Raw genomic sequence first — 23,778 nt, 5'->3', positions numbered from 1 at the left:
CTCCGCGGACCAGCGTCGTCTCACGCGCGCCCCGCACGCGCTCCCTCGTCAGCTCCTCCACTCTTCCTCACACCCCGCTGGTCCTGATAAGGGACCAGCGTCTCCTCTCGCGTGCCGCGCACGCTCCTCCGTTAGCTCCTCCACTCTTCCTCACACCCCGCTGGTCCTGATAAGGGACTAGCGTCTCCTCTCGCGTGCCGCGCACGCTCCTCCGTTAGCTCCTCCACTCCCGCACTCCGCACACCGCCGGCCGACGGCGTGCTGAGGTCCTTCGGCCACGTGGCCGATGGCGCGGATCTCCTCTAACCACCCAACGTGGCTCAGCCTCTTTACTCCCCAACTGACCCCGATCTCTTCCGGGCTCCCACTTATATCCATTCCCCCCACGTGACCCTGACTCCTCCCCTTCCGGATCGTCAGAACCGGCCATCCCATACTGCCCTGCTGGCTCCGCCCCCATTCACCTCGCCTCCCATTGGAGCCGAGGTGAACGGTGGCCCCTCCCACACGCCCCGCAGACCAGGCTCCGCCCCCCAATACCCCGGGCAGTGTGATTGGGCCAGAGCCCAGCAACAACCCCATTTACGCTCGCATCGCACTTGTTTGGCTACTGCTGTTACCCCCCCTTATTGCCAGAAAGGGTAAAACAAATATTCTTATTTTTTCATAATTTGATACTGGTAAAAAAAAGATCCAATTTTGTACCCCTTGTTAAATAGTTTCAACCAAGTAACCCCCTTGCCTGACCCAACATGGTTCTGAGAAATACATTTACGAATAATGAACATCAATACTTTATCTTCTTGGTTCTTTCGGTAAAGTCACGTAGAAGGGAAGTAATAAAATAATAAAAATAAAACATAATAAAATAATTCTCACGACGTTTCGGCCACAACGCAAGCAGCCGTCCTCAGGTGAAGAATGAAACACCACCAAGCTTGGGGCGTATATTTAAGCTGGGTTGGAGGGGGGGCGCTCTTCTTCCCACCTCCCCTTCCCTCCAACCCAGCTTAAATATAAAAATTTCACCAGGCATATAGTATATTTTATTCACGGTAGAAGCATTAAATGTGGTATTGCATGCACAGTTATCCACTACTGCCAACAGTAGTCCACGTGATGTGCGTATGTGTGTATATATATGTGTGTATATATATGTGTGTGTTGTACCCTGCTATTGTACTGGACACCCACCCCCTCGTGTGCTTGCTCCAAGTCTGCTAAAGGCTACACGGGGGGATCTTGTGTCTTGTGTACTCTGCTGTTAAACAGCGTCAACCCATGCATAATGCATGTTACTGCTATGTCGGTGCTGATTTACTAACCAACTTCCAGCACTCCTGGTGAAAACACGCACCTGTGATACTCCAACACAGCACATCCACCAAACATCACATCCGGTATTTGCTCAAGCAAGCCTGACTGCTGATGAAACACGGAGTGCCAAACTGGTCCCGAGTTTGCTTGTGTTGAACCATTGCTGATGAAATTACTCACTGCGAGAATGCCGTTTCGTTGATGAGCTGTGTAAAATCACGACAGTGCTCTTATATTGTGTGCAGAGGGACAAGGTATGTGGGGGGTAAATTGTCTGCTTATTGATGTCACCACTCTTGCAGAAACATGTTGGGAACGTTAGAGTCAATCATAGGCATTTTACGATGTTTTATTATTATTATTTTATTATTTCCCTTCTACGCGATTTTACCGAAAGAACCAAGAATACATAGGCATGCTGTTTCCAAATAGAGGCTGCGTAATAATATTGCGAGTTGTATTGTGAGTTATAAGAACTACATACACAGTCCTCAGGCATCATTTCAGCCGAGTCTGTCAAATGTTTGTAATTGACAAGCCACATTGAGTCTACGACTGACTATGGCTGTGGCTACGGTATCTACTGCAGTCTACCAGCGACCCGGAATAAAATTGAGAAATAATTGTGTACGTTTATAATTGGTAGTATGCTTTGATTATACAGGATGCTTAAAAAAAAAAGTTAACACTTACATGGAACTATCGTTTTTAATGGAAAAAGAACAGATAATACTCTATAACAGGGGTGGGGAACCTTTTTTTCCGCCAAGGGCCATTTGAATATTTATAACATCGTTCGCGGGCCATACAAAATTTTCAACTTAAAAATTAGCCCGTTATATTTGGTCAAACATTTAATTAACTCAGCCCTAATGTGACGGCTGGAACTGCTTCTCTTTGGCGAGGCGTGTGATGTCAGCCGGTATTGATGATGTTGCTACTCGCAACTGCTTTTCCAGGTTTGCTCCTAGATTTATTGAATTTCGAGTCCCACCTGCGGTTGCCTTGGCAGGGCCAGATCAAATGATTTTGCGGGCCTTATACGGCCCGCGGGCCGGACGTTCCCCACCCCTGCTCTATAACATGATAACAAATTAATGTTAATATCTTCAAAAAGTCAAAGAGTCTCCACCATAATTGTCAACACGTGCCTGGAATCTTCTCCAGGTGGTCTCCAGAGCCCGGAGGCACATTTCTCGTAGTGTTGTTGCAAATTCTCAGACCTGTTAACATTTTTTGAAGCACCCTGTATATTCAAAATATAGTATATTGTTAAATGGCAACGTTCAAAAGTCCAAGCATTGTACAAATCCGAACAGCCTGCAGTGCCCAACTCAAACGTTTGACTCGACTGTTCTGTAGTAATGAATTAACTGCACAGTGCATGGTGAATATAACATCAAGAACGACCGAAGCGAAAATGACAACATAAATTTAGGCAAATACAGTACTGACCAAAACGAATCACAGCAAAGGTCGCGTTGTAATTATAGAGTCAGAGTCAAAGCGATGGATCTGGTGGCTCATTTCTTGTTTGCAACCCTGGATTTGAGCTCGCAACTGACAGTGAACATGGAATTTTAACTTTTTTTTTTTACGTATGCAAAGTATGCGGCTATGTAAAGCTCATTGCTGCGCTGTGTCCGGGTTAGAATATGAAGTGGGACTATGCCGGTCGACATTTTCAGCGTTCACACAAAATGTACGAACTCTACGCTTGTGGTGAGAAGCTTCATTTGCAGGGTTGAGATCCACCGATGGAGCCATCTCCCTACTGCTGAGAATGATCGTTCTGCACAGAGCGAGTGCAGCAGCAGTGGGAAACCGTGCAACTTGTCTACGCTTAGCCAGATGTGTCCGGTTATCCGCCATGTGACCGGCTTATTAACGTTTACTTTCAATAACGTATTGCGAATTCCGTAATGCATTGAAGAGGCTTGAGGAAGAACTAGCTCATCATAGATCACATTACCCAGGACTCTCATAGCTTATGGAAACAAAATCACTTCAATATATTAATATCACGTGATTGTGCATGAAATATATTAAGACTGGAAATTGTCAGGGCAGTGAGCCCTCATGCTTCCAGCAGGTCCCCGACTTGAGGGCGACTTGCTGCGGACGCTTCGTGCTATCGTGAGCTTTGTTTGTTTCCCTCTCAGATGTCTGCGTGGTGTTTTTGTGTTCTTGAATGAAATCAATTTAATATTTCGATTTAAAGGTTTTCGTGACTGCAGGGAGTCATCTTCTTAGTTCTTTCGGTAAAGTCACGTAGAAGGGAAGTATTAAATAATAAAAATAAAACATAATAACATTTTATTTTATTTTTATTATTTTATTACTTCCCTTCTACGTGACTTTACCGAAAGAATTAAGAAGAAGAGAAATCAATTTAATACAAGAATTGGATATTGGCTAATGTCTAATGTCTGATTTCATACCCAGTTGCTATTCCCTACGAATATGTATATTTAAATGCGAGGGCTCGCTAGGTACTGAACGGTGTTTCATCTTTGGATTACACTTGAGGCAGACTTTAAATGTCCACCTGATTGAATATTCGGGCTTGAGGGCTCCGGCAGATGCATGAGGATTGAAGACTGATAACGCAGAAGGTGAAGACTCGTCTCGATCTGTACGTTATCTCCACCGTCGCGTCTCACCAATGTCCACCCTCGTGCAGCTACGGGACTGCAGATTAAAGGAAATCAAGGTTAATTTAACACATCATTGGTTGAACATGACGGTTAGTCTAGCAGGTTCTATTTGCAATATCTTGACATAACAGACTGAACACAAATTAGTGTTAGTGTGCAATGCAGAGGTATTTCTCTAACACAGATGCTGAGCACAGCACAGGCCCAAAAGCCCAAACCATCAAGTGGCGGTTTCAGCCGCACCACCTCTACATAACAAAAGGCTCAGTCCCATTTACACGCACCTTTACATCAGCCGCACCTTAACCACTCTTGGAACCTCCGAGTTCCACCAGTCTACACAACAAAGGCTCATTCCTAGCAGCGTGCTTCAGCCGCACCGAACCTCACAATAATAATAATATCCAGGGCCTACCTTGGCTCCTCCCACCCTCAACCAGTATATATACAAGGACTGTTTTCTTGGAATTTCTCTTACTTGATACAGCTATCGTGCTGTGACGGTTCCACCTGAAGACGGAAGCTTGTGTTGCCTCCGAAACGTGATTTTTATTTTATTTTTTATTTAACTTTTATTAATTTAAATTTAAATTTTTTACCTACGTGACTTTACTGAAAAAACCCAAGAATATGAATCCTTGCAGTCACGAAAGCTTCAAATCTAGCACCAGCAACAAACAGCAGTATGGCTTTCACAAAAGTAATATAACATATTTACAATAGGTGCATAATGATGGTAATACTATAATCATCTACAACTCTTTGTCAATACACGACTGGATGAAGGGGGGTTGTTTTATCATACTTCACCACCCTGGTCTGTCCAAGTTGGTGAAAGGGGGTACCCAGGTTCCAGTTCAGATTTCACTCAGGAGACTCAAGGAAATCGAACTCGGGTTGCTGGGTTCATCGTGCACTACGCTAATCACTGTGCCACCACTCCTCCGAGTGATATCCGTGGAACTCCTTTCATTATCCACAGGGTCATCCGTGATTACTTATCCGTGGGTAAACATTTTTGTCACAGATAATCAATCTGGCACTCAACTCCTCTTAACCCTGAACAATTTCGGATAATGCAAATGATGACGTAACACACGCAGAGACACGAAGACACGTGCACAGACAGAAGAAGACAGAGACACGTACAGAATAAATGGAGACGCACACAAAGAAATATAGACGCGGCGACACGCACATGAAATGAACTATTGGAAAACATTACGGTAATTGGCAGCGCAGTATTGTTGGAAAGCAGATGATAGGAGTTTCTGGGGACACGACGACTCCCGTTGATAATAAAAGGTGTTGGTCATAGGGTCACAGATAAGTGGAGTTCTGATGCATAAACATGCTGACCTAAAGAAATGTAGGATAATAAACATTTCACAACTTTAGAAACTCGTAAAAAGTAGAGAAGCAAACACGTGGCATTTACAAGGCAGGTGAAGCTGCTGACAAGCATACGCTGTGTAGCAACAGCCCTTCGCTAAGTGCTCGAGACACCTCACAAGCTGCGGCTATCCTTTGGACATTTTGTTCAACTCATAGGAATGATGGGCTAAGTAAACCCCCAAACCAGAATTCGAACTAATTCTAGATTTGAAGCTTTCGTGACTGCAAGGATTCATATTCTTAGGTTTTTTTCGGTAAAGTCACGTAGGTAAAAAATTAAAATTAATAATAGGATTCGAACTCACAACCTAATGATTTGCGAGTCCAACGATGCTACAAACTCACACATTTTTGTATTGACAAAAAAATTGCCTGTGCGTGCGATTCATGATCTCACAGAATAGGCTCGCTTACAGGGCAGCTAACCATCGCAGACAGAGCATACGGGGAGGCGCTCATGCACAGTCACCGAGCAGCCGTCATCGCCGACCGCTGAAACCAGCTCCTACCTGCATTGCTATGTATCCATTGCTACATGCTTGCTGGCTCGGCCAGCATATTCTTCTCGAGTGTCACTGTGAAAGAGGAACAGGATTTTATTCACGGCTGGAAGACATGCGAGATTAGCGCGGTACCACGGTAATTTGGCTCAATATGCAACACAGCTTTTGGAATAAAATGTACAGTGAGGGAAAAAAGTATTTGATCCCCTGCTGATTTTGTACGTTTGCCCACTGACAAAGAAATGATCAGTCTATACTTTTAATGGTAGGTTTATTTGAACAGTGAGAGACAGAATAACAACCAAAAAATCCAAAAAACGCATGTAAAAAACGTTATAAATTAATTATTAAGAACCCCTTTACTGTTTATTAGTGAGCCAGGACATCCTAACGTTAAATTGAACGCTCGTCACACTTTGTGAGAATATACTTTGATAAACAGAAGTATTACCGGCTGGAAGAGAAGTGTTGTCCGGCATGCTGTTGTACACTTGGTTGCTGTGCGTGTAGACCTCAGGGTTAACCTGGGATTTCGAATCTGTGTGAAACAAGTCAAGAGGGGCACATTTTAAAACGGATCATTTCTTTATTGCGAATATTTCACTAAACAAATCCTTTGCTAACCATTAATTTGGAATAAAATCTATCAGTCATTGTGAAAACAAAATTCCACGAGGACACAATACAGTTGTGTATCTCTTGCGATGTAAAACACATTTAATACTATTATTTATGCTTCTTTACCTAGGAGAGCCTCACTGAAACTCAAGATGCACTTCAGGAGGGTCCTGCCAATACTTTTGCAGGAGGGGGGCAATATTTCGATGTGTATTCCCAATCAAGTAACTTGCAGGCACTTGTCATCATTGGGATGTTTTGGTCAATACCAGTTGCATCGTGTTTTTTTTTTTTGGCAATGAACATCGATTGTAGCCGAGGGCAATTTGGATGCCGCATTTCACGCTCCTTACCCTGTGCACAGACCGTGGCCGGCAGTGGCTCCATTTTTAGTGTCACAGGCCGCAGCATTAAGCCACTGACTTAAAGCAAAGAGAGAGGGGTTTTGGTTTATGACAACTCGGAGCTGAAGCACAGGGAATTATAAGAAGAGCAGGGCAGCAGTGGAGGAACGTGGGGTGGATAAAGCTGTGGATTTGAAAGGATAAACGTCGTGGACATCGGCTGTGAAGCCACAGGTGGAGGCACCTTGGGGGTAGGTGGCTAGGTCACCGTCACAGAAGCACGAGGCAACACAAACAGTGGCACGGAGAAGCTACTCCGTGTAGGTCACCTACGTGGCTGTCCCTCTTTCAATAAAAACTACTGTTGGGGCATCGGAATATTTAAGATGTTATGTAAGATGCTTTGAGATGCGGGCGGGGGGCCATTTAAGCACCAAACAATTGCCAATATTGATAATAACAAAAATGAATCCCCGAATGCGTGTAATGTGAGTTCACCAAATACAGTTGTAACTTTGTGAGAAACGTTAAACGATTTCTGCAGGCCAATCCTGGGAAAGCCACTTAGGTGAGCCACACGGTGACAAGGGACCAGCGCCACTGTTCCCAGAGCCGACTGGGCCTGGGCCTGTGCTCATCCCTGCACACTGACTGCGACACAACTTTACCTGATCCCTGTGGGACGACGTAAGCCTCTGTGTACAAGGAAATGAGATGCGCATGGTTACTGCATGTGGCGACATCTACACACGTTGTGTCACCTCATTCATGGTATATCCTGAATTTAAAGTAAAGTATTCAAATACCACTTTGCTGGTTACGTTAAGAGAAGATTGCAACAGTGTACAATTTGTTAATCCTATTGTACAAAATATCCAGCACATTATGTCCTCTTATAACAGACTGTAATTATCATGGGACCTCCTTTGCCAGTACCAAAATATGAGAATAGGTTTTCCCCTTTATTCTGGCAACAAAACAGGTGTTAAGATGTTAAAACACCGAACTGAAACCTTTTACAAGGAATCATGTCTGCATTAACCACATATACCTGTGGTCAGAATGCAAACTAAAAACATACTCTGATAGTATATGCATTGTCTTTGAAGCTGATTGGTCCACACCAGAGCCAGCTTTCTTTTGAGCCTCGTCTCAAACGGTGTTAGACCAGAGAACGCCAAGAGGCAGTAATTACAAAAAGAGCATTTAACCTCAAGTGTTAAAGTGCGACCATCGTGTTTGCAGTGTTTGTGTCGATCGACACCCTGGACACCCTTGCAAATGAGACTTTCCATCTGAAGGGGATTTTCCCGGGTGAAATATTGTAACCTGTATGTTAACAATGAACATTTGCGGTGATTGTAAGCAAGATGGCGTCACTCCGGCCGGCTGCCTTCCCTCCTCTGCTCCACTCCCTGGCTCCAAAATCAAAGTGAGTTTCGCCTCGGTTGAGCATCCAGGCACTCGTGCTCATCTCCTGTCTACAGCCCTAAGTTAGTGTCGGAAATTCCAAATCCCGACTGGCGGGAGTGAGACGGTCCATAGGATAACCAATGCTGACTTCCTCACCAGGAGGGACGATGGGATGAGTGAATTGGCAGACAATACACCTCCTTCCCATATCTGCCTGTCCACATCAAATGTACGAGTATATTTGTTAGATACACTACGGGCCTCACGACCTCCTGGAAGTTACCTTTTTTCAGCAGCATGTGTTCAACGCAACCAAACCTCTGCACCGGTGTCGCAATTCAGTGCCTCATCAGCAGAGTCAGGCTCGCTGACTTTCTTCCAGGTCTCTTACCGAACAACGCTTCGCCATGTCCTCTACCACGACCACTACCATTCCTAGCACTCGCGTGTCGTGTAGCCAATGCTCACAATCGGGGGCTTTGCCACTACTTATGAACTAAAAACTATTTTATTTCACCAGGTAAGGCCCACCGAGGTATTTAGCGCCCATGGTGGCGAGATGAGCTTACTTGAGGACGCCGAGCGGACGATCATCACGGCAATGAGGACGAGCAGAAGCAACGAGAGTGGCACGGCCAGCCCCAAGATGAGCGCTATGCGCTGGGATGCGGTCAGTCCATCAGCAGGGCTCTTGCCGTGCTGCACCATCATCGACCGGGAGTGGGCACGGAACGACCCCTCCAGCACAAACTCCATTACAAACTCCCCTGCAGTCAGAGCAGCAGCAGCAGCAGGCAGCAACAGCAGCAGGAGACACAGCAACAGCAGCAGGAGACACAGCAACAGCAGCAGGAGACACAGCAACAACAGCAGGAGACACAGCAACAGCAGCAGGAGACACAGCAACAACAGCAGGAGACACAGCAACAGCAGCAGGAGACACAGCAACAACAGCAGGAGACACAGCAACAGCAGCAGGAGACACAGCAACAGCAGCAGGAGACACAGCAACAGCAGCAGGAGACACAGCAACAACAGCAGGAGACACAGCAACAACAGCAGGAGACACAGCAACAACAGCAGGAGACACAGCAACAACAGCAGGAGACACAGCAACAGCAGCAGGAGACACAGCAACAACAGCAGGAGACACAGCAACAGCAGCAGGAGACACAGCAACACAGCAGGAGACACAGCAACAGCAGCAGGAGACACAGCAACAACAGCAGGAGACACAGCAACAGCAGCAGGAGACACAGCAACAACAGCAGGAGACACAGCAACAACAGCAGCAGACACAGCAACAACAGCAGCAGACACAGCAGCAGCATATACAGGGGCACACAGGAACATAGTTATCACACCTGGTGGACACTGTCATCTACTGAATACCACTTTGAGATATGAAATCTGAATAGAACATGCGGGTGACACCCTGACGGACCATCCTAGTGCAGGTCACTGGTCCTCCAGACTCATGTTTACATGCATCGAGCTTAGAGTCGCTTCAATAACCTTTATTTGGGCATTATATATATTATTACTCTTTGGGTGATGGTAAAATGCCGAGAAAACTCACGCAATTTCTCTTCATTTTCAAATATACAAAAAAATGTATGGCTCTTGTCATAATAAACATTCAATAAACAGAGTTCTCCAAAAATCTAGTGCTGGATGTCAAAGTGACATAATTAACTGACGACAACACGAGAAATTTGTGGCCCGAGTCTTTATGGAATGAAGTCAACGTACGTTCAGACCCGGGGCTCTTCTCGATGTGCCCGCTGTGGTCACGACTCGCTCAAGGCAATGGCATCACAGACGTCAGCCGCGTCTCGGGCAATTCTGGCGCACCTCATGTCTAACAGCAGCCACCCGTGTACAGCTTTGCGCACCGTCGACGTTCAGGCGTTAAATTTATAAACAACTTTGAGAGTCTCGCGGGTAACTGAACACGTGTGCACTGTGCTTCGTTGCCTGGTCAAGTTTTTAAAATCTCTGCTAATTTAATCTTGAAAAGCTGAAAATGGCTGCCTCTGATTCTGAAATTAAAATGCCTGTTTGCCTTCATGAGATATTTTTTTATCGAATGGCTACAAGTGAAATACACACATTTTTCATGCATGGTGTCTCCCACAGGAGGATAACTACTGTCGTGTTTCTCTCCACACCTCAACAGGAGGCTCCACAACCACAGAGCCCACCACTAGGCCGGGTTGCTGCTGCGAGCTTATGACAGACCGAGCCCTGTTTTTGTCTTCCTCTACCATCACCACTCTCTTGCCAGCCTTCACACCTCTCTCCCAGTAATCATCCCGTAATCAGGGCACTTCTTTAGGCAGCTGGCAATGAGGCCAGGTGATCACATCTTACCCAGGTAAGGCCCTCTACTGAGCTATGTAGCTCTCTTTCAGAAGCGACCTGGCCACAAATGATAGCTGAACGAAGTGGCTTATCACGCTTACATGTATAGCAGCAGCCAAATACTCTGAACGCACGTTGATTCTAAATGTGGAGGACCTCCAGAAAATATCCACGCGACCACAGGGAGAGAGAACACACAAACTCCAAATATACCGGGGGCGTCAGGGTCGGGATCGAACCCACAACCTCCTCGATACCAGGCGAGGGAGATAACATCTCGCCACCGCGGCACCCATTTTTACCTGTTTGCGTGATGCTCAAATCACTGAAGTTGGCCCAGCAGCCCGAAAATGCAATGGTTTTGGTGCCATTGAGGTACGGCACCATCTCACCCGATGTGTTTTTCAGGAGAGCCAGGACACTCCACGACATGACCCCAAACTCCATGCAGTTACCCTGCCCACGGAGCAGCGGAGAGAACCATCACGTCAGCAAAGGACCCAGCAGCAGCAGCGACAGCACTTTCTATAGTATTTTGTAGCCAAAGTTGCACACGTTATATTGGTAAAACACAATAAGTTCGATACTTGAACCTTAGTGCATGACAACAGAGCACGTGTTGTGTTGGAGACTGCACATTGTGAAAAGTATTGTAACTCTGGTCACAATTCATCCTACTATAATGAATTACTCGTGTAATTAATGGCATATGAACATTATGTATGTTGATTAACTGTGAATAACCCAAACAATGATAGATATCTATTGTCATTTATATGAATACATGAACACTCCCCCCTCTGGTCTTCGCACATGATTAGCTCACAAGTGACGACATCACATTTATCCCCTCCATTTCAGACAGAAACTGGAGGATTTTATCCATAACTCTGGCTGTCGCCTGATGAGGCTGGTTGTAATTATCAAACAAACGTTGTACATGAATTGTAAATGTTGTGGATTTACTCTCTAACACACACGCGGTATGCTGAACTAGTAACTAATTGGAACATTTTGTTTACGTGACAAACCTTACTAATTGACTGTCAGGTGGTAGCGAGTTTAACGACACATTTATATTTACGCGATCTAACCCCAAAAAACCTCTGTTAAGGAAAATTTACAATTAATCCTGAATCTACAATGAAATCTTGTTAGGCAGGAGAAGGCGTGAACTGATGGCCAATGATGAAATGGGGCGATAATATCAAAAGCACGCTTTGGAGAAAATAAAAAATAAAGCCAGATTTAATTATTTTCCCAAGGCAAAAACGCAACACCCATCGCTTGGCAATGATGAAGTTAGCGACAGAGCTGTTGGCAAACATGAAACAAGTTTGTTGTGTTGCCAATACACAAATGTCAAAAAATACAACTGTGAATACAATTCAGCATCTCTATATCGTGTCGTTGTGCACATTAATTATTAACTATTATTAGCTACAATGACTCAGAAATATCACAGATGTTGGTTTCGTCAACAGCAATATAACTATTGTAAAACAAACATGTCTTAAGGATCTATTGCGCCAACCCATTCCATCGTTGGACATCAGAGGCCATAGGATAACAATGTTTGGTCTAAAGTTCATTTTGCCAACATGTCCAAAATTCCGAGTTTCACAAAAAAAAAACTCGGGCCAAACAACAATTCCCCCAATCGCAAGTGCAAAAGTACAACCCGCCCTAATCTCACCTTCACAACCAGGGCGCTATAAGTTTCCCAAAAAGGGGAGCGGCACTGTTTTATCTTCCAAGCTATTATTGCATCTCTTCCCCACCCCCACCCCGCGATTATCATCGCAAACGCTGCATCACGGACGAGTAAAACAGAAAACTAATAAAACAAAAAACTGAGAAGAGGATTTTACTGTCGTTGACAAGGTGAAAAATATTTCCACATTTTGGCTGAATGAGTTAGCCTGTGCTATACCTTGAGTAAAGGTCTGTCATGACTTTGTGAGCGAATAAATTATGATTATTACTACAATGATTCTTCACCAGGAAAGGCTCATCGAGCTTCAAGACTCTTTATCTGGAGAATTTATGCCAAGATTATCGCCGCAGGGGGAAATGTTGCCATGAATGATCTCAATTGAGTAATTGGCAGCTCATTTTTCAGCATCGTAATGTTCGGCCAATACCAATTCCAAAATGTGTGGGTTTTTTTTAGCTATGCGAGGAAATCAGAGAATTCGAATATAAAACCCGTGCAGAACATGGGGAGAACATACAAACCCCACAGACAGTGGCGCCCGAGTCGGGAATCAAACCCAGGCCCCTTCTGGCTGTGGGGCACGAGTGTCACCACTGCGCTGCCAGCGTGCCACCCAAAGTGCCCCGACAAGTGAGATCCCGTGGGAGCCCGTGGGAGCCCGTGGGAGCCTGTGGGAGCCAGTGGGAGCCCCGTGACCAATGGCAGCTGCGCCAGAAAATAGACGTCTCAACTGTCATCATCATTGTCTCTCAATCCTTGGGGCATCCACGGATTGGCAGATAAATTATATTACTGATAGATAAGAAATTTGGGTCTCGTGGATTCCACAAATAATGAAAGGGTTCCTCCATAAGAGGGTAATGCACAAGAGAGCAGTCACGTTGCTGTAATTTGTTCTGAGCAGTTATCGCTCTCTTTCTCCACCGTCACACATTGCCTCTTAAGTATTCGTTGAGTTATTCGAGTGCGCTGATAATCAGCTCTAGAGTGACCTAATATGTATTCGGACGGCGCTTTGTATCGTTGCAGCTGTAGTTAATGCTTTTATCGATACACAGAGCAGCGCGCTGCATGACGCGCAAAGGGACACAGGTGACGTACATCTCGGTCATCGGCTCGGAGGGCGGGCTGCACGAGGAAGGGTTGCCCGAGGGGCCCAGCCATGGGCTCGATTGCCAGCACCAGAGAGCCCAGCTCCGGCACGGGCAGCCAGGGGTCAGACCAGTTCACTGGCACCGAGGCCATCTGCAACGAAAACACCACCAAAAACACGGCCACAACTGCTCACATACAGCTTCTGTGAATCACACGGACAAGTGGCTATTCTCAGAGTACCAGACACGTGTGTACCTGCACTGTTCAGAACCATTCCTATGCTGCGGTGTTTTTGCAGAGGGGAAACAGCAGTGAGTGTGTCAGTGTCTATGTGTAGTGGGGAGTGGTGGGCGCATCATTTAGCACGCTGTACTATGAACCCGGTGATCTGAGTTCGATTCCTGCTCACGGTCAACGCAAGTGACGAATATCTGAACTGGTTCTGGGCCTCCCCTAGGTCGACTCAGCCTCAAATGAGTACCTGGTACGGTGTGTAAATATCTTCACAAGGCAAACAAAGGTGGCCAGGCGTGGTGCTGGCCACCCATCCCCAAGTGTGCCGTGTCGGCCTTTGTAGGTGCTCGCTAACAGCACGTGCCCCGACAGTCTGTTAATGCTATACAGGAGATATTTGTTTGTCTCTGTGTATCAGTGAACATGAGTTGCAAGACAAATAGCTTAAAAACCATAACTTCTACGTTTACATTGCACATTGCGCCAACCACTGCGCCACCGCTCCTTCACATCCATATAAATCCATTTTCATCCGTAAATATTAACAGAACGGTTTCTACAATGGTAACTCTTTCTTAACACCATGAAATACCCACGGGAGATCGCCAATGCCTCTAGTAGCCGCGAGCTGGAGGGGGAGAACCGCAGTGGACCTCACCTTATCCCATGCCACACTGCCCGCAGGCGGCATGGGTTTGATGATCTTGGCTTCTGTGATGTTCACTCCCAGGGCAGTGCTAAGATTGCCAAACTGCAGCGATGCAGAGAGCCGCTTTGTCGCTTCCTGTAGCTCGGCCCACGTCAGGCCAGATGTGGCTGAGCAGACAAAATGGCAATGGGGAAGGTGTTACATTCGTTACGTCGACTACGGGACAGGAATGAACAATAACGCTTTGTAATCAACTCATAGACTGGGGAGTGATCATGATGGAGTGTGCAGAATTGGTCAATTGGAGGCAGCTGCCCTCCAGCAACAACGGAGCGTGGAGGAGTGACTCACAACAACGAGCGGAGCGCCGGGTGGCCAACACACAGCAAGTTGGCACAGTGGGGAGCGCATCTACCAGTCATCTCAGTTCAACCAAAACATCTGGATCTGTCCCATGACCTGCCAGCGAGTCTTCCACACTTCGCGTGGGCCACCGTGCCCCTGGCCTGGCACAAGTGCCGTGGTGACGTTACCGATGCTTCATGGCGAATGGAGGCTGTTCTAGTTGCTGTATGAAACCGATGGCCTGAGTTCGCTGCCTGACCACTGATAACTTCAGTACTATGTAATGTCGCATCCGTTTCTGGGCCTCACTTAGGTTGACCAAACCTTAAATAAGTTCACAGTGTGGTGACTAAATATCAGCACTAGTGAGACAAAGGAGGTCACAGGCTTGTTGCTATCCTCACCCACCCCCTTGTGTGTTGTGCAGTCTACAATGCCGTAAGGGATCTTTGTGTTTGTTCTTCATGTTTGCGAGAGAGAGAAAATAGTCACTGTTGCATCCAACTGCTGGCGATTTTTTCGAAAATTTCCCAAAAGGGAGAGGCTACACACACATCGTCACCTGAGATGTATGTGTTGGCTTAGGGTCGTGACCTTTTTTGCAGACCAAACCCGGACATATTTCTCAGGCAGCCTAGGCCTACCAAAATGTGCAGTGCGCTGCGATACATTTTGACATAATACTGGTACAACATCTCAGTCTCAAATCAATTCCTGCCAATTCTCTCAAATAAATTCCTGCCAATTCCCAATTGTGTCTGGGTCAAACCCAGACAGGTGGCGACCCCAATATTGGTACCAAGGATAGACTATTTAATGAGCAGGGCATCCACATATTAAAACTAAACTAAACAATTTTTTATTCCTACCAGGTAAGGCCCACTGAGCTATTTAGCTATTTTTCATAAGTGTCCTGGTCATGAATGACAGCTCAAGTGGCTTATCATGTGGACATTTATAGCAGCCAAATATTCTAAACGCGTGCTTCTAAATGTGGAGAGAAAGACCGGAGGACCTTGAGAAAAATTCCACGCGACCACGGGGAGAGAGACAGGACAAATATACAAGCATCAGGGTCAGGATCGAACGCACGACCTCCTGTGCACAAGGTGAGGCAGTGAACATCTCGCCACAGTGGCGCCCACCTTGCCTCCCATGGCGCAACCTGTGTAGGTCTTGGGTTCCATCCTGATCCTGACACCTGTATAATTGTAAATTGCATGTTCTCCCCGTGGTCGCATGTGTCCCGCAGGCTTTTGCATATGCTCTCATCTATACAAATAAGCACCAAGTTCCCAGCTCCGTAATCATTGCTGTGTCCAGCCTTGTCCATACGCCGAGCATCTGGAATGTTCCACTGAGGAATACATCCACCCCAGCCACGTTCAGAATACATCAGCTGATCCGGAGGTAATAAAAAAAAATCTGGCCGTGAAACGAGAATGCATTGACTGTCTAGTTGCGAACGATGCATTGTTATGCAACCGCACTTTATGCGTGTAGTAGTAATAATTAAAATGTAGCTAATTATCTGTGGGTGTGCTCAGAAAAAGGCTGGAACTAGGTCAACAGCAATCATTGGTTTGCGTGGAAGATTTCCGGGCCAAAATTTCAAGCAGTAAAACCAGCAGTAAAACCAGCACTATCTGCGGCATCGCCTCGGCCCGGTATCTATGAAGCTATAAAGGTCACAATGCCCTGGCCTCTCAAACATCACCGTCGTCGGCTAAAAGCAGCCACGAACTTTGAAACCCACGGCGCACGAGGGCGGCAACGGGAGCACCGCGGCCACCCCCCTCGCGCACCGTTCCCATCGGTGGCGGCGAGGTTGAGCGCCGGCTGATCGGAGACGGTGATCTCCACGTGCAGCACCGTGGCCGAGCGCCTCCTGCGGCGCCGGCCCGCGCCGCCGTCCTCGCGCACGATGCGCGTCACGCGCAGCTTGTCGGCCGGCACGCCGAGCAGCAGCGCCAGGTTGCGCACCAGCTCCGACGAGTAGAAGCCCTCCACCGTCATGGCGGGCACGTCGAAGGAGACGAAGAGCATCGGCGAGACGCGCACCTCCACGGGCGAGCTGCCCCGCAGCACCACGTGCAGCGTCTGCTCCCTGCGCTCGAAGTAGTTGGTGCCCGCGGCGGAGGAGCTCACCGCCGGCATGAATTCGCCTGGGGCGGAGGGACGCCCGCGCCGCATTCGTTAGTTTGCCGTGGTCGCGCAGGAGCGCAACGCCGTCCGTACCACATCGCTCCTTGGTCACCGACATGCCGATTTACCAGTCGCTCATTTTGAGTGCATACCAGTGCACGTAAAATTATGATCTCAGGAGCTAAGCAGGGCTTCAGCCTGGATAGTGCTGGAATGGGCAACCACCATGCACAAACAGGTTGTTATAAGCTTCAGGGCTAAGTAGTGTGCAGCAGCTCCCGTATCTATATATGCACCCCGCCGTCACAAACCCCTTACTGGCGAGGTGTGGTGAAGAATGGTCAAGTAACACCCATGACCGACATTGCACGGCTAGGAGGTCCCTTATCCTACAGTGCATTGATGAGGGACGTACGTGCCCATAATCCAACTCATTCCGCACACCATCGTCAGAGAATGGTCAGTAACCGTCAGGCAAAGCCTGCTGTTTCTACAGCAAGCCCTACCTTCATAGCTGGGGGCCACAAGAGTGTACTCAGTTCGCTCCGCGTTCCACTGAGCATTGCCGGGCGCCACGAGCGCTCCGTCCACGTAGACGTCCAGGCGCTGAGGTGTGGAGTAGAACACCCCCACACGCACCGCCTGTGCGCAAGACACACGTCACCGCACGCGCACTGTAGCGCGGCCACACAGCCCGCACGCGGGCGCACGCTCACCGGCTCTCGACACAAGCGCGGTCAACACAAGGTGCACCTGTAAGCTGCAAGCGGCAGAGCACCGACACGGCACCGCATGCGCACTGCAGTTTCCACGCAGGCCACACGCGAGCGCGCACAATGGCCAGCCCCCATCGCACGCAGTCAACGCAGGGTGCACCTACCACCTGAAAGCTGCGACAATAGGAACCGAAGGTGCAACGCTGCTGCATATGCTACTGCTTGAGCAAGACACTGCATAAGGGGCATTGCAGAGAGCCCCCTTGGAGGGTATTCAGCCTACTCTTCCACACTGGACAGATGCCTTAGAAGAGGTGGGAATGACCACACCTCCCCCACACCCCCGGACGTGACCTGTCCCACGCCTGTGGTGAACTAATTTACAATATTTATATTATTTTATTATTTCCCTTCTACGTGACTTTACCGAAATAACCAAGAATATGAATCCCTGCAGTCACGAAAGCTTTAAATCAAAATTTAATTTACAACTGCTGAGTGAACAGAGGAGGTGCAGACGAACGAACGTGCCCCATCGTTTCAGCTGCCGCACAGGGAGGTAGAATCGAACTGGCGGCCTCGAGATGGCAGGTCCTGTGCGTGAACCCTTTTACCACCGTGGCAAGCACCCCCCTTGCATCGCGGCATTCAACTCTAAATAGAAGTCATTGGGCCGCATTGGCCTTTCTTTGATTATTTTATTATGATGCTTGTATAACCAGGAAAACCTCGCTGAGTCTCAAGACTTTGTCAGGAGGGTCCCGCCAAGTTGTTACTCAGCGTAATCCTCACCAAGCAATTTGCAGGTTCTGCAGGAGATTTAGGATGCTTCACCGATGGCCACGAGTACAAACGGAACTACAACCAAAGCTAACCGCAACGGGAATACGTTCACGTTGCGGCAATGGCTTTGACAATGAACCCGCGCGGGAAAATCTCAAAAGCTTCCAAATAGCGGACGCCGCGGAGGACTGCGCGAGCACCGCAGCGCTCACCGTCGCGGGCTCCGCATTGAGCATCATGAGGCGCAGGCGCTGGGGGCTGGTGCTCGTGAAGTGCAGGCTGTACGACGTGTTGGCGGCCACCACTCCGTGGAACAGGGAGACGCGGCGCTGGCACGTGTACCCCGTGCACCAGCCGTGGTCCTGTGGGCCTGAGTACCGTGTCGGAGACAACAACAACAACCACCATCAACGACCTATTTCAACCGGGGCTATGCAACATACGACTGTGGGGACCTCTCCTTTCTCCCGACTCACTTATAGCAAAATAGCTAGGGATGTTTTTAACCCTGTGTGCAATAATATGTAGGCTATAACTATATATATTATACTCTTTGGTTCTTTCGGTGAAGTCACGTAGGTAGAAAAAGTAATAGATCACGACGTTTCGATCGCAACACAAGCAATCGTCATCAGGTGGGACAACCACAGCAAGAAACAAACTGCTGAAGTAGGCGAGAGATCTGCCGTGGCACGAGGTTATATAGTGTAGTGTGTAGTGTAATGTACAGTGTAGTGTATAGTGTAGTATATAGTGTAGTGTATAGTGTAGCATATAGTGTAATGTATAGTAGTGTATAGTGTAGTGTATAGTGTAGTGTATAGTGTAGTGTATGGTGTAGTGTATAGTGTAGTGTATAGTGTAGCATATAGTGTAATGTATAGTAGTGTATAGTGTAGTGTATAGTGTAGTGTATAGTGTATAGTGTAGTGTATAGTAGTGTATAGTGTAGTTTATAGTAGTGTATAGTGTCGTGTATAGTAGGCCTCGGCAGTAGGGGGGGGTGAGAAGAGGCGGGGGGAGAGAGGGGGCGGGGCAGGAAGTGGACCCCATGGCAGCACTTGGAGAGATCTGAGAGATCGGCTGCCGGGAGGGAGAGAGAAGGGGGGGGGGAAGTGGACCTCCGTGTTCTGGGACTGGCGGGATCCGAGGTAATTTCCAAGTAGCTGTTTAGAAAATATCTCCAGAAGCTTAACAGGGTTGAGCTTGGATGGTGCTTGGATTGGTGACCACCATGCACACAGGTTGCCATAGGGCTTGCCGAGCCCACGGCGGGCATTACTGGACTCCTACGCTTCCACGTCCACGCGGACTAATCTCCACCATTGTGGTGAAGTACGGTCAAAATAAGCTTCACAGACCGCACGGGATGTAGGCAGGCCCTCATCCAGCAGAATCAGGATATTTATTTATACTGGAGGAATCTGATGAGCTATAAAGCTCTTCTTCACAGATGTCCAGTAGGGGTGGGTAAGAACGTCACAACGACAAACAGTACAAAACAACACGATAGGAGTGCAAAGTATAAAAAAGTTAAACAAATCATCCAAACACGTACAAATACAACTAAACCGTCCCCATCCTACCAGGCAAAAGCCCACTTGAGGTATTAACTTATTTTTTAGAAGCGATCTGGCCACAAATGAGAGCTCAACAAAATGGCTGATCGCGTGGACGTCAACAGCAGCGGGCTCCACTCAATGGCTGTGCAGGCACATGAGGGCCCACAGAGATGAAATTCCCAGGCAGGGTGAAACAGGCCGTGCAATTCACGGGTCATGGCGAGCGTGCGTGCGGGCGGGCACCGTTGATGAGGTCGACATAGCCGTTGGCGAGCAGCGCTACGGGGGAGAGGCGACGCGTCTCCGTGTCGGGGTCCAGGCTCTCGATGACGAGCATCTCGTACTGCAGGCCCGAGCAGCGCCACGCTTGCCACGCGGCCTCCAGCACGCAGGTCGCGTCACGCACCACGCCTGCACGCCCCCGCGTCACAAACGTACGCGCACACTCGACTGGTAACGCGCGCATCACGTTTGCAGTGATGACACAAGGCTTTAGACATGTACGATTCCACGTTGTGGTATAGAGTCACGTTGCGTTAAACGGTCACATGGGAGGCGCAGTTAGAGAAGGGGGATTGTGAGGTGCTTGGTCTGCGGAGTCGGGGTTGTGCGTCATTCCCTGTGATGGAGTGCGAGATAACTGAGTGTCTCATCCAAGTCATACTGACAGGCCAATTGCCATGATGCTGAAATATCTGATGAATTCTAGATTTGAAGCTTTCGTGACTGCAAGGATTCATACTCTTAGCTTCTTTCGGTAAAGTCACGTAAGTAAAAAAATAAAATAATAATAAATGAAAATAACGAAATTAATTCATGACGTTTCGGAATCAACACAAGCCTCCGTCATCTGATGAAATAAAGTAGGACCTGCGAATCATCACAGCATGAATATGTACGGAGAGGCAGAAAACGGTTCTGTTCTCCTAAAAGTCAAACTGATCGATCCGTCGTGGTTACATTTGGCAGTGTTGCAGACGTTCCTATATCAACGTAAGTAGTAAAAATCGAGCGTCTCTCTGCTCGAATGAGCACGAAGCACAGCTCATTCCCACTTGTGGAGCTGAGCCAGTGTTGAGAATTCCAAATGTCTACGGCAGGTCCAGTCCCATTAAAAGACAACCACCACTCTACGTTTCGCAAAAGCTTCGCCGCTTGTTTTGATCGCTGCTCGGGGGGCGACCGGGTCCACAGGTGACACGAACGTGCCCAGCGGACGCTGCGCCCCAGTCGGTGTCGCTCTAAAGTTACAACCTTTCTATGATAACATTACCCCCCCCCCCGCCCCCCCCCCCCCCCCATGGCAGCGCCTCCTGCAGACCAGAGGTCGCAACCAGGTACCCGATACCCGTACCCTACCCGATACCCGGCTACCCGTACCCGGCCAGGTACGGGTACGGGTAGCCGTTTGCAACCCTGGTGCGGCCGGGTACGGGTACGGGTAGGCCGTGAGTCACTGGTGAGTAACCGTTTGTCACTCATTTCGGGTAGGGTTATTGGTACGGGTAGGGAACGGGTACTCGTACCCGGCCAGGTACGGGTACGGGTACCCATTTGCGACCCTGGTGCGGCCGGGTACGGGTACGGGTAAGGAATCAAAACCCGTTTGCGACCTCTGCTGCAGACTCCCGGCCGCCACCAGGCCCTGAGCAGATTGCCCCCCCTCGCCGTCGCTGCTGGCGACCGCGTACCTTTGTTGGGCGCGATGCTGGCGACGGGGATGCGGGAGCCGTTGGCTCTGGTGAGTAGCGTGCAAGGGATGCGATAGTCCCCCAGGCCGTGGCGGGGGTCTCCGTCCCACTCGTACTCGGATTGCGGCACCACGGCGCCGGCGGAGCCTCCCAGCAGCGAGCCGTCGAGGTCCCGCAGCAAGGCCTTCTTCTTGGCGTCGCAGTCCATGTCCACGCAATCGGACGGGTTCACCTTGCTGCTCACCGCACGCCCAGCACGTCGCAACGTCACTCGCACCTCACGCACGCCACCGTCAGCAGCGTTCATGCCTCACACCTTTTCAGCACCGTTACTCTAATCGTCATCATCATCATCAAGTGAACTCAACAAATCAACATCAATTTAGCCTTCTTCTTGATTCTTTCGGTAAAGTCATGTAGAAGGGAAATAATACAATAATAAAAATAAAACATAATAAAATACAATTCTCATGACGTTTCGGCCACAACGCAAGCAGCCGTCCTCAGGTGAAGAACAGGGCTGTCGGAAAGATTGCCACAACGCAAGCAGCCGTCCTCAGGTGAAGAACAGGGCTGTCGGAAAGACTGTCTTTCTGAATGTCTTTCCGACAGCCCTGTTCTTCACCTGAGGACGGCTGCTTGCGTTGTGGCCGAAACGTCGTGAGAACTGTATTTTATAATGTTTTCTTTTTATTATTTTATTATTTCCCTTCTACGTGACTTTACAGAAAGAACCAAGAAGATGAATCCCTGCAGTCACGAAAGCTTTAAATCGAAAAATCTATTTACCCATAACTACGACACATCCAACTCGGGGAACCATCTGCTCTGCGGTGGTTTACATACAAATACGGTCAGGACTTGTGGTTTTTATCCTCGTACATTGTAGTTCTTGTATTTGACACAAGCGCAATAATCATCCTTAGTTCATTTAGATGTGACTGCAGCTTAATGTTATTCTCGTTTTCAAAAGTAATTTGTCACAGTCAACGTTCGTTTAAAAATTTTATTGAATTTAATATTAATGTTTGTATCCCTTTGGTTGTCTTTGCTGTCCCATTTGGTTGATTTGGCTCTGATTTTTATCGGCTTCAATGCACCACGGTGGCGAGATGTTATCAGGAGGTCGCGGGTTCGATCCCGACCCTGACGCCTGCTGTATATTTGGAGTTTGCGTGTCACTTTCCCCGTGGTTGCGTGGATTTTTCTCTGGGTCCTCCGATGTTTCCCTCCACATTTAGAAACATGTGTTTAGAGTATTTGACTGCTATCAATTTCCACATGATAAGCCACTATCATTTGTGGCCAGGTCGCTTCTGAAAAAGAGCTATATATCTCTATATAAAATAAAAATTCGTTTTAGTTTATTTTTGTTGTAATTGATTATTGTTACTGTGTCGACCCAGGTCACCCTGGCAAATCACTCGTCCTGATCTATCAATATTCCGACCTGGTCGAACTTAAAACAAAGCGGGAGGCATGCGACGCGTGAGGAGAGGGGGGCGTAGCACGTTCGCCGTTTACCTCAGGTCGGGCCTGTGGATGAAGACACGCGCGCTGGCGGGAGCGTCAAACCAACGGAGGCGCCGCGTGTGGACTGGGTGCTGGAGGTCCTCGTTGAGCGGATTGGTCATGAAGGCCACGCTCCTTTTGCCGGAGCATGCCTCTCCGAAGCCCGCAAACACGACATCTAAACGCACGGCACGAAACGTGAGCTATCTCCACTCATGGCAAGACAACTTTATCCTTTTTAGTGCGGTATTTGCTCTTGGGAGAATCGATTCACGCCTACGGTGATTGAAGAATTAAAACTAGAAAATAAAATCCAAAAATTATCCTGATTCAGCATCACGGTTCAAGGATGCCTGTTGCCCCGCTCGTTCTACTCATTGGCATCGCCGGTCACGTGTCTGGTTTGATCGTCGGTAACATGTCTCATTTGATCGAAATAGTCGCGTGGAAAGGCATGCGTTAAGGGATGACGAGTTGCACAAAACGACATTCTAAAGGTGCAGCATCGTCATCACCGCCCACATGGTCTACACACCGCTCAATGAAGGTCTCCCAATCGCTCATGGTTCCCGTAATACCACAATCTATTCGCATGAACTGATCTCATTGCTCCATCCCCGCGGGGGTCCTCCTCTCAGATGCAGCTGGATGAAGTACGGTTAAGAAATCTCCACGCCGACACGGCGTGGGGAGGCATTCATCCAGCGATGGATTGGAA

General features: G+C 48.1%; 1 protein-coding gene across 1 annotated transcript in view; it reads right to left on the bottom strand.

The window, feature by feature from the left end:
• Positions 1-1,650: 1,650 nt before the first annotated feature.
• Positions 1,651-23,778, bottom strand: part of LOC133349196 (fibrocystin-L-like) — a 146,956-nt gene continuing 124,828 nt past the window's right edge. The window contains 14 exon segments of the mRNA XM_061562476.1: positions 1,651-4,008; positions 5,879-5,944; positions 6,324-6,410; positions 7,503-7,529; positions 8,817-9,014; positions 10,914-11,067; positions 13,430-13,573; positions 14,316-14,473; positions 16,457-16,816; positions 17,303-17,438; positions 18,508-18,665; positions 20,101-20,268; positions 21,549-21,784; positions 23,073-23,238. Of these exon segments, the coding sequence (XP_061418460.1) occupies positions 5,901-5,944; positions 6,324-6,410; positions 7,503-7,529; positions 8,817-9,014; positions 10,914-11,067; positions 13,430-13,573; positions 14,316-14,473; positions 16,457-16,816; positions 17,303-17,438; positions 18,508-18,665; positions 20,101-20,268; positions 21,549-21,784; positions 23,073-23,238 (2,036 nt within the window). The 3' untranslated portion in view covers positions 1,651-4,008; positions 5,879-5,900.

The sequence above is a fragment of the Lethenteron reissneri genome, chromosome 29 (genome assembly GCF_015708825.2).
Source record: "Lethenteron reissneri isolate LAM-NWPU_2019-01 chromosome 29, ASM1570882v1, whole genome shotgun sequence".
In the NCBI taxonomy this organism is placed as follows: domain Eukaryota; kingdom Metazoa; phylum Chordata; class Hyperoartia; order Petromyzontiformes; family Petromyzontidae; genus Lethenteron; species Lethenteron reissneri.
This window is presented reverse-complemented; position numbering and strand designations above follow the sequence as displayed.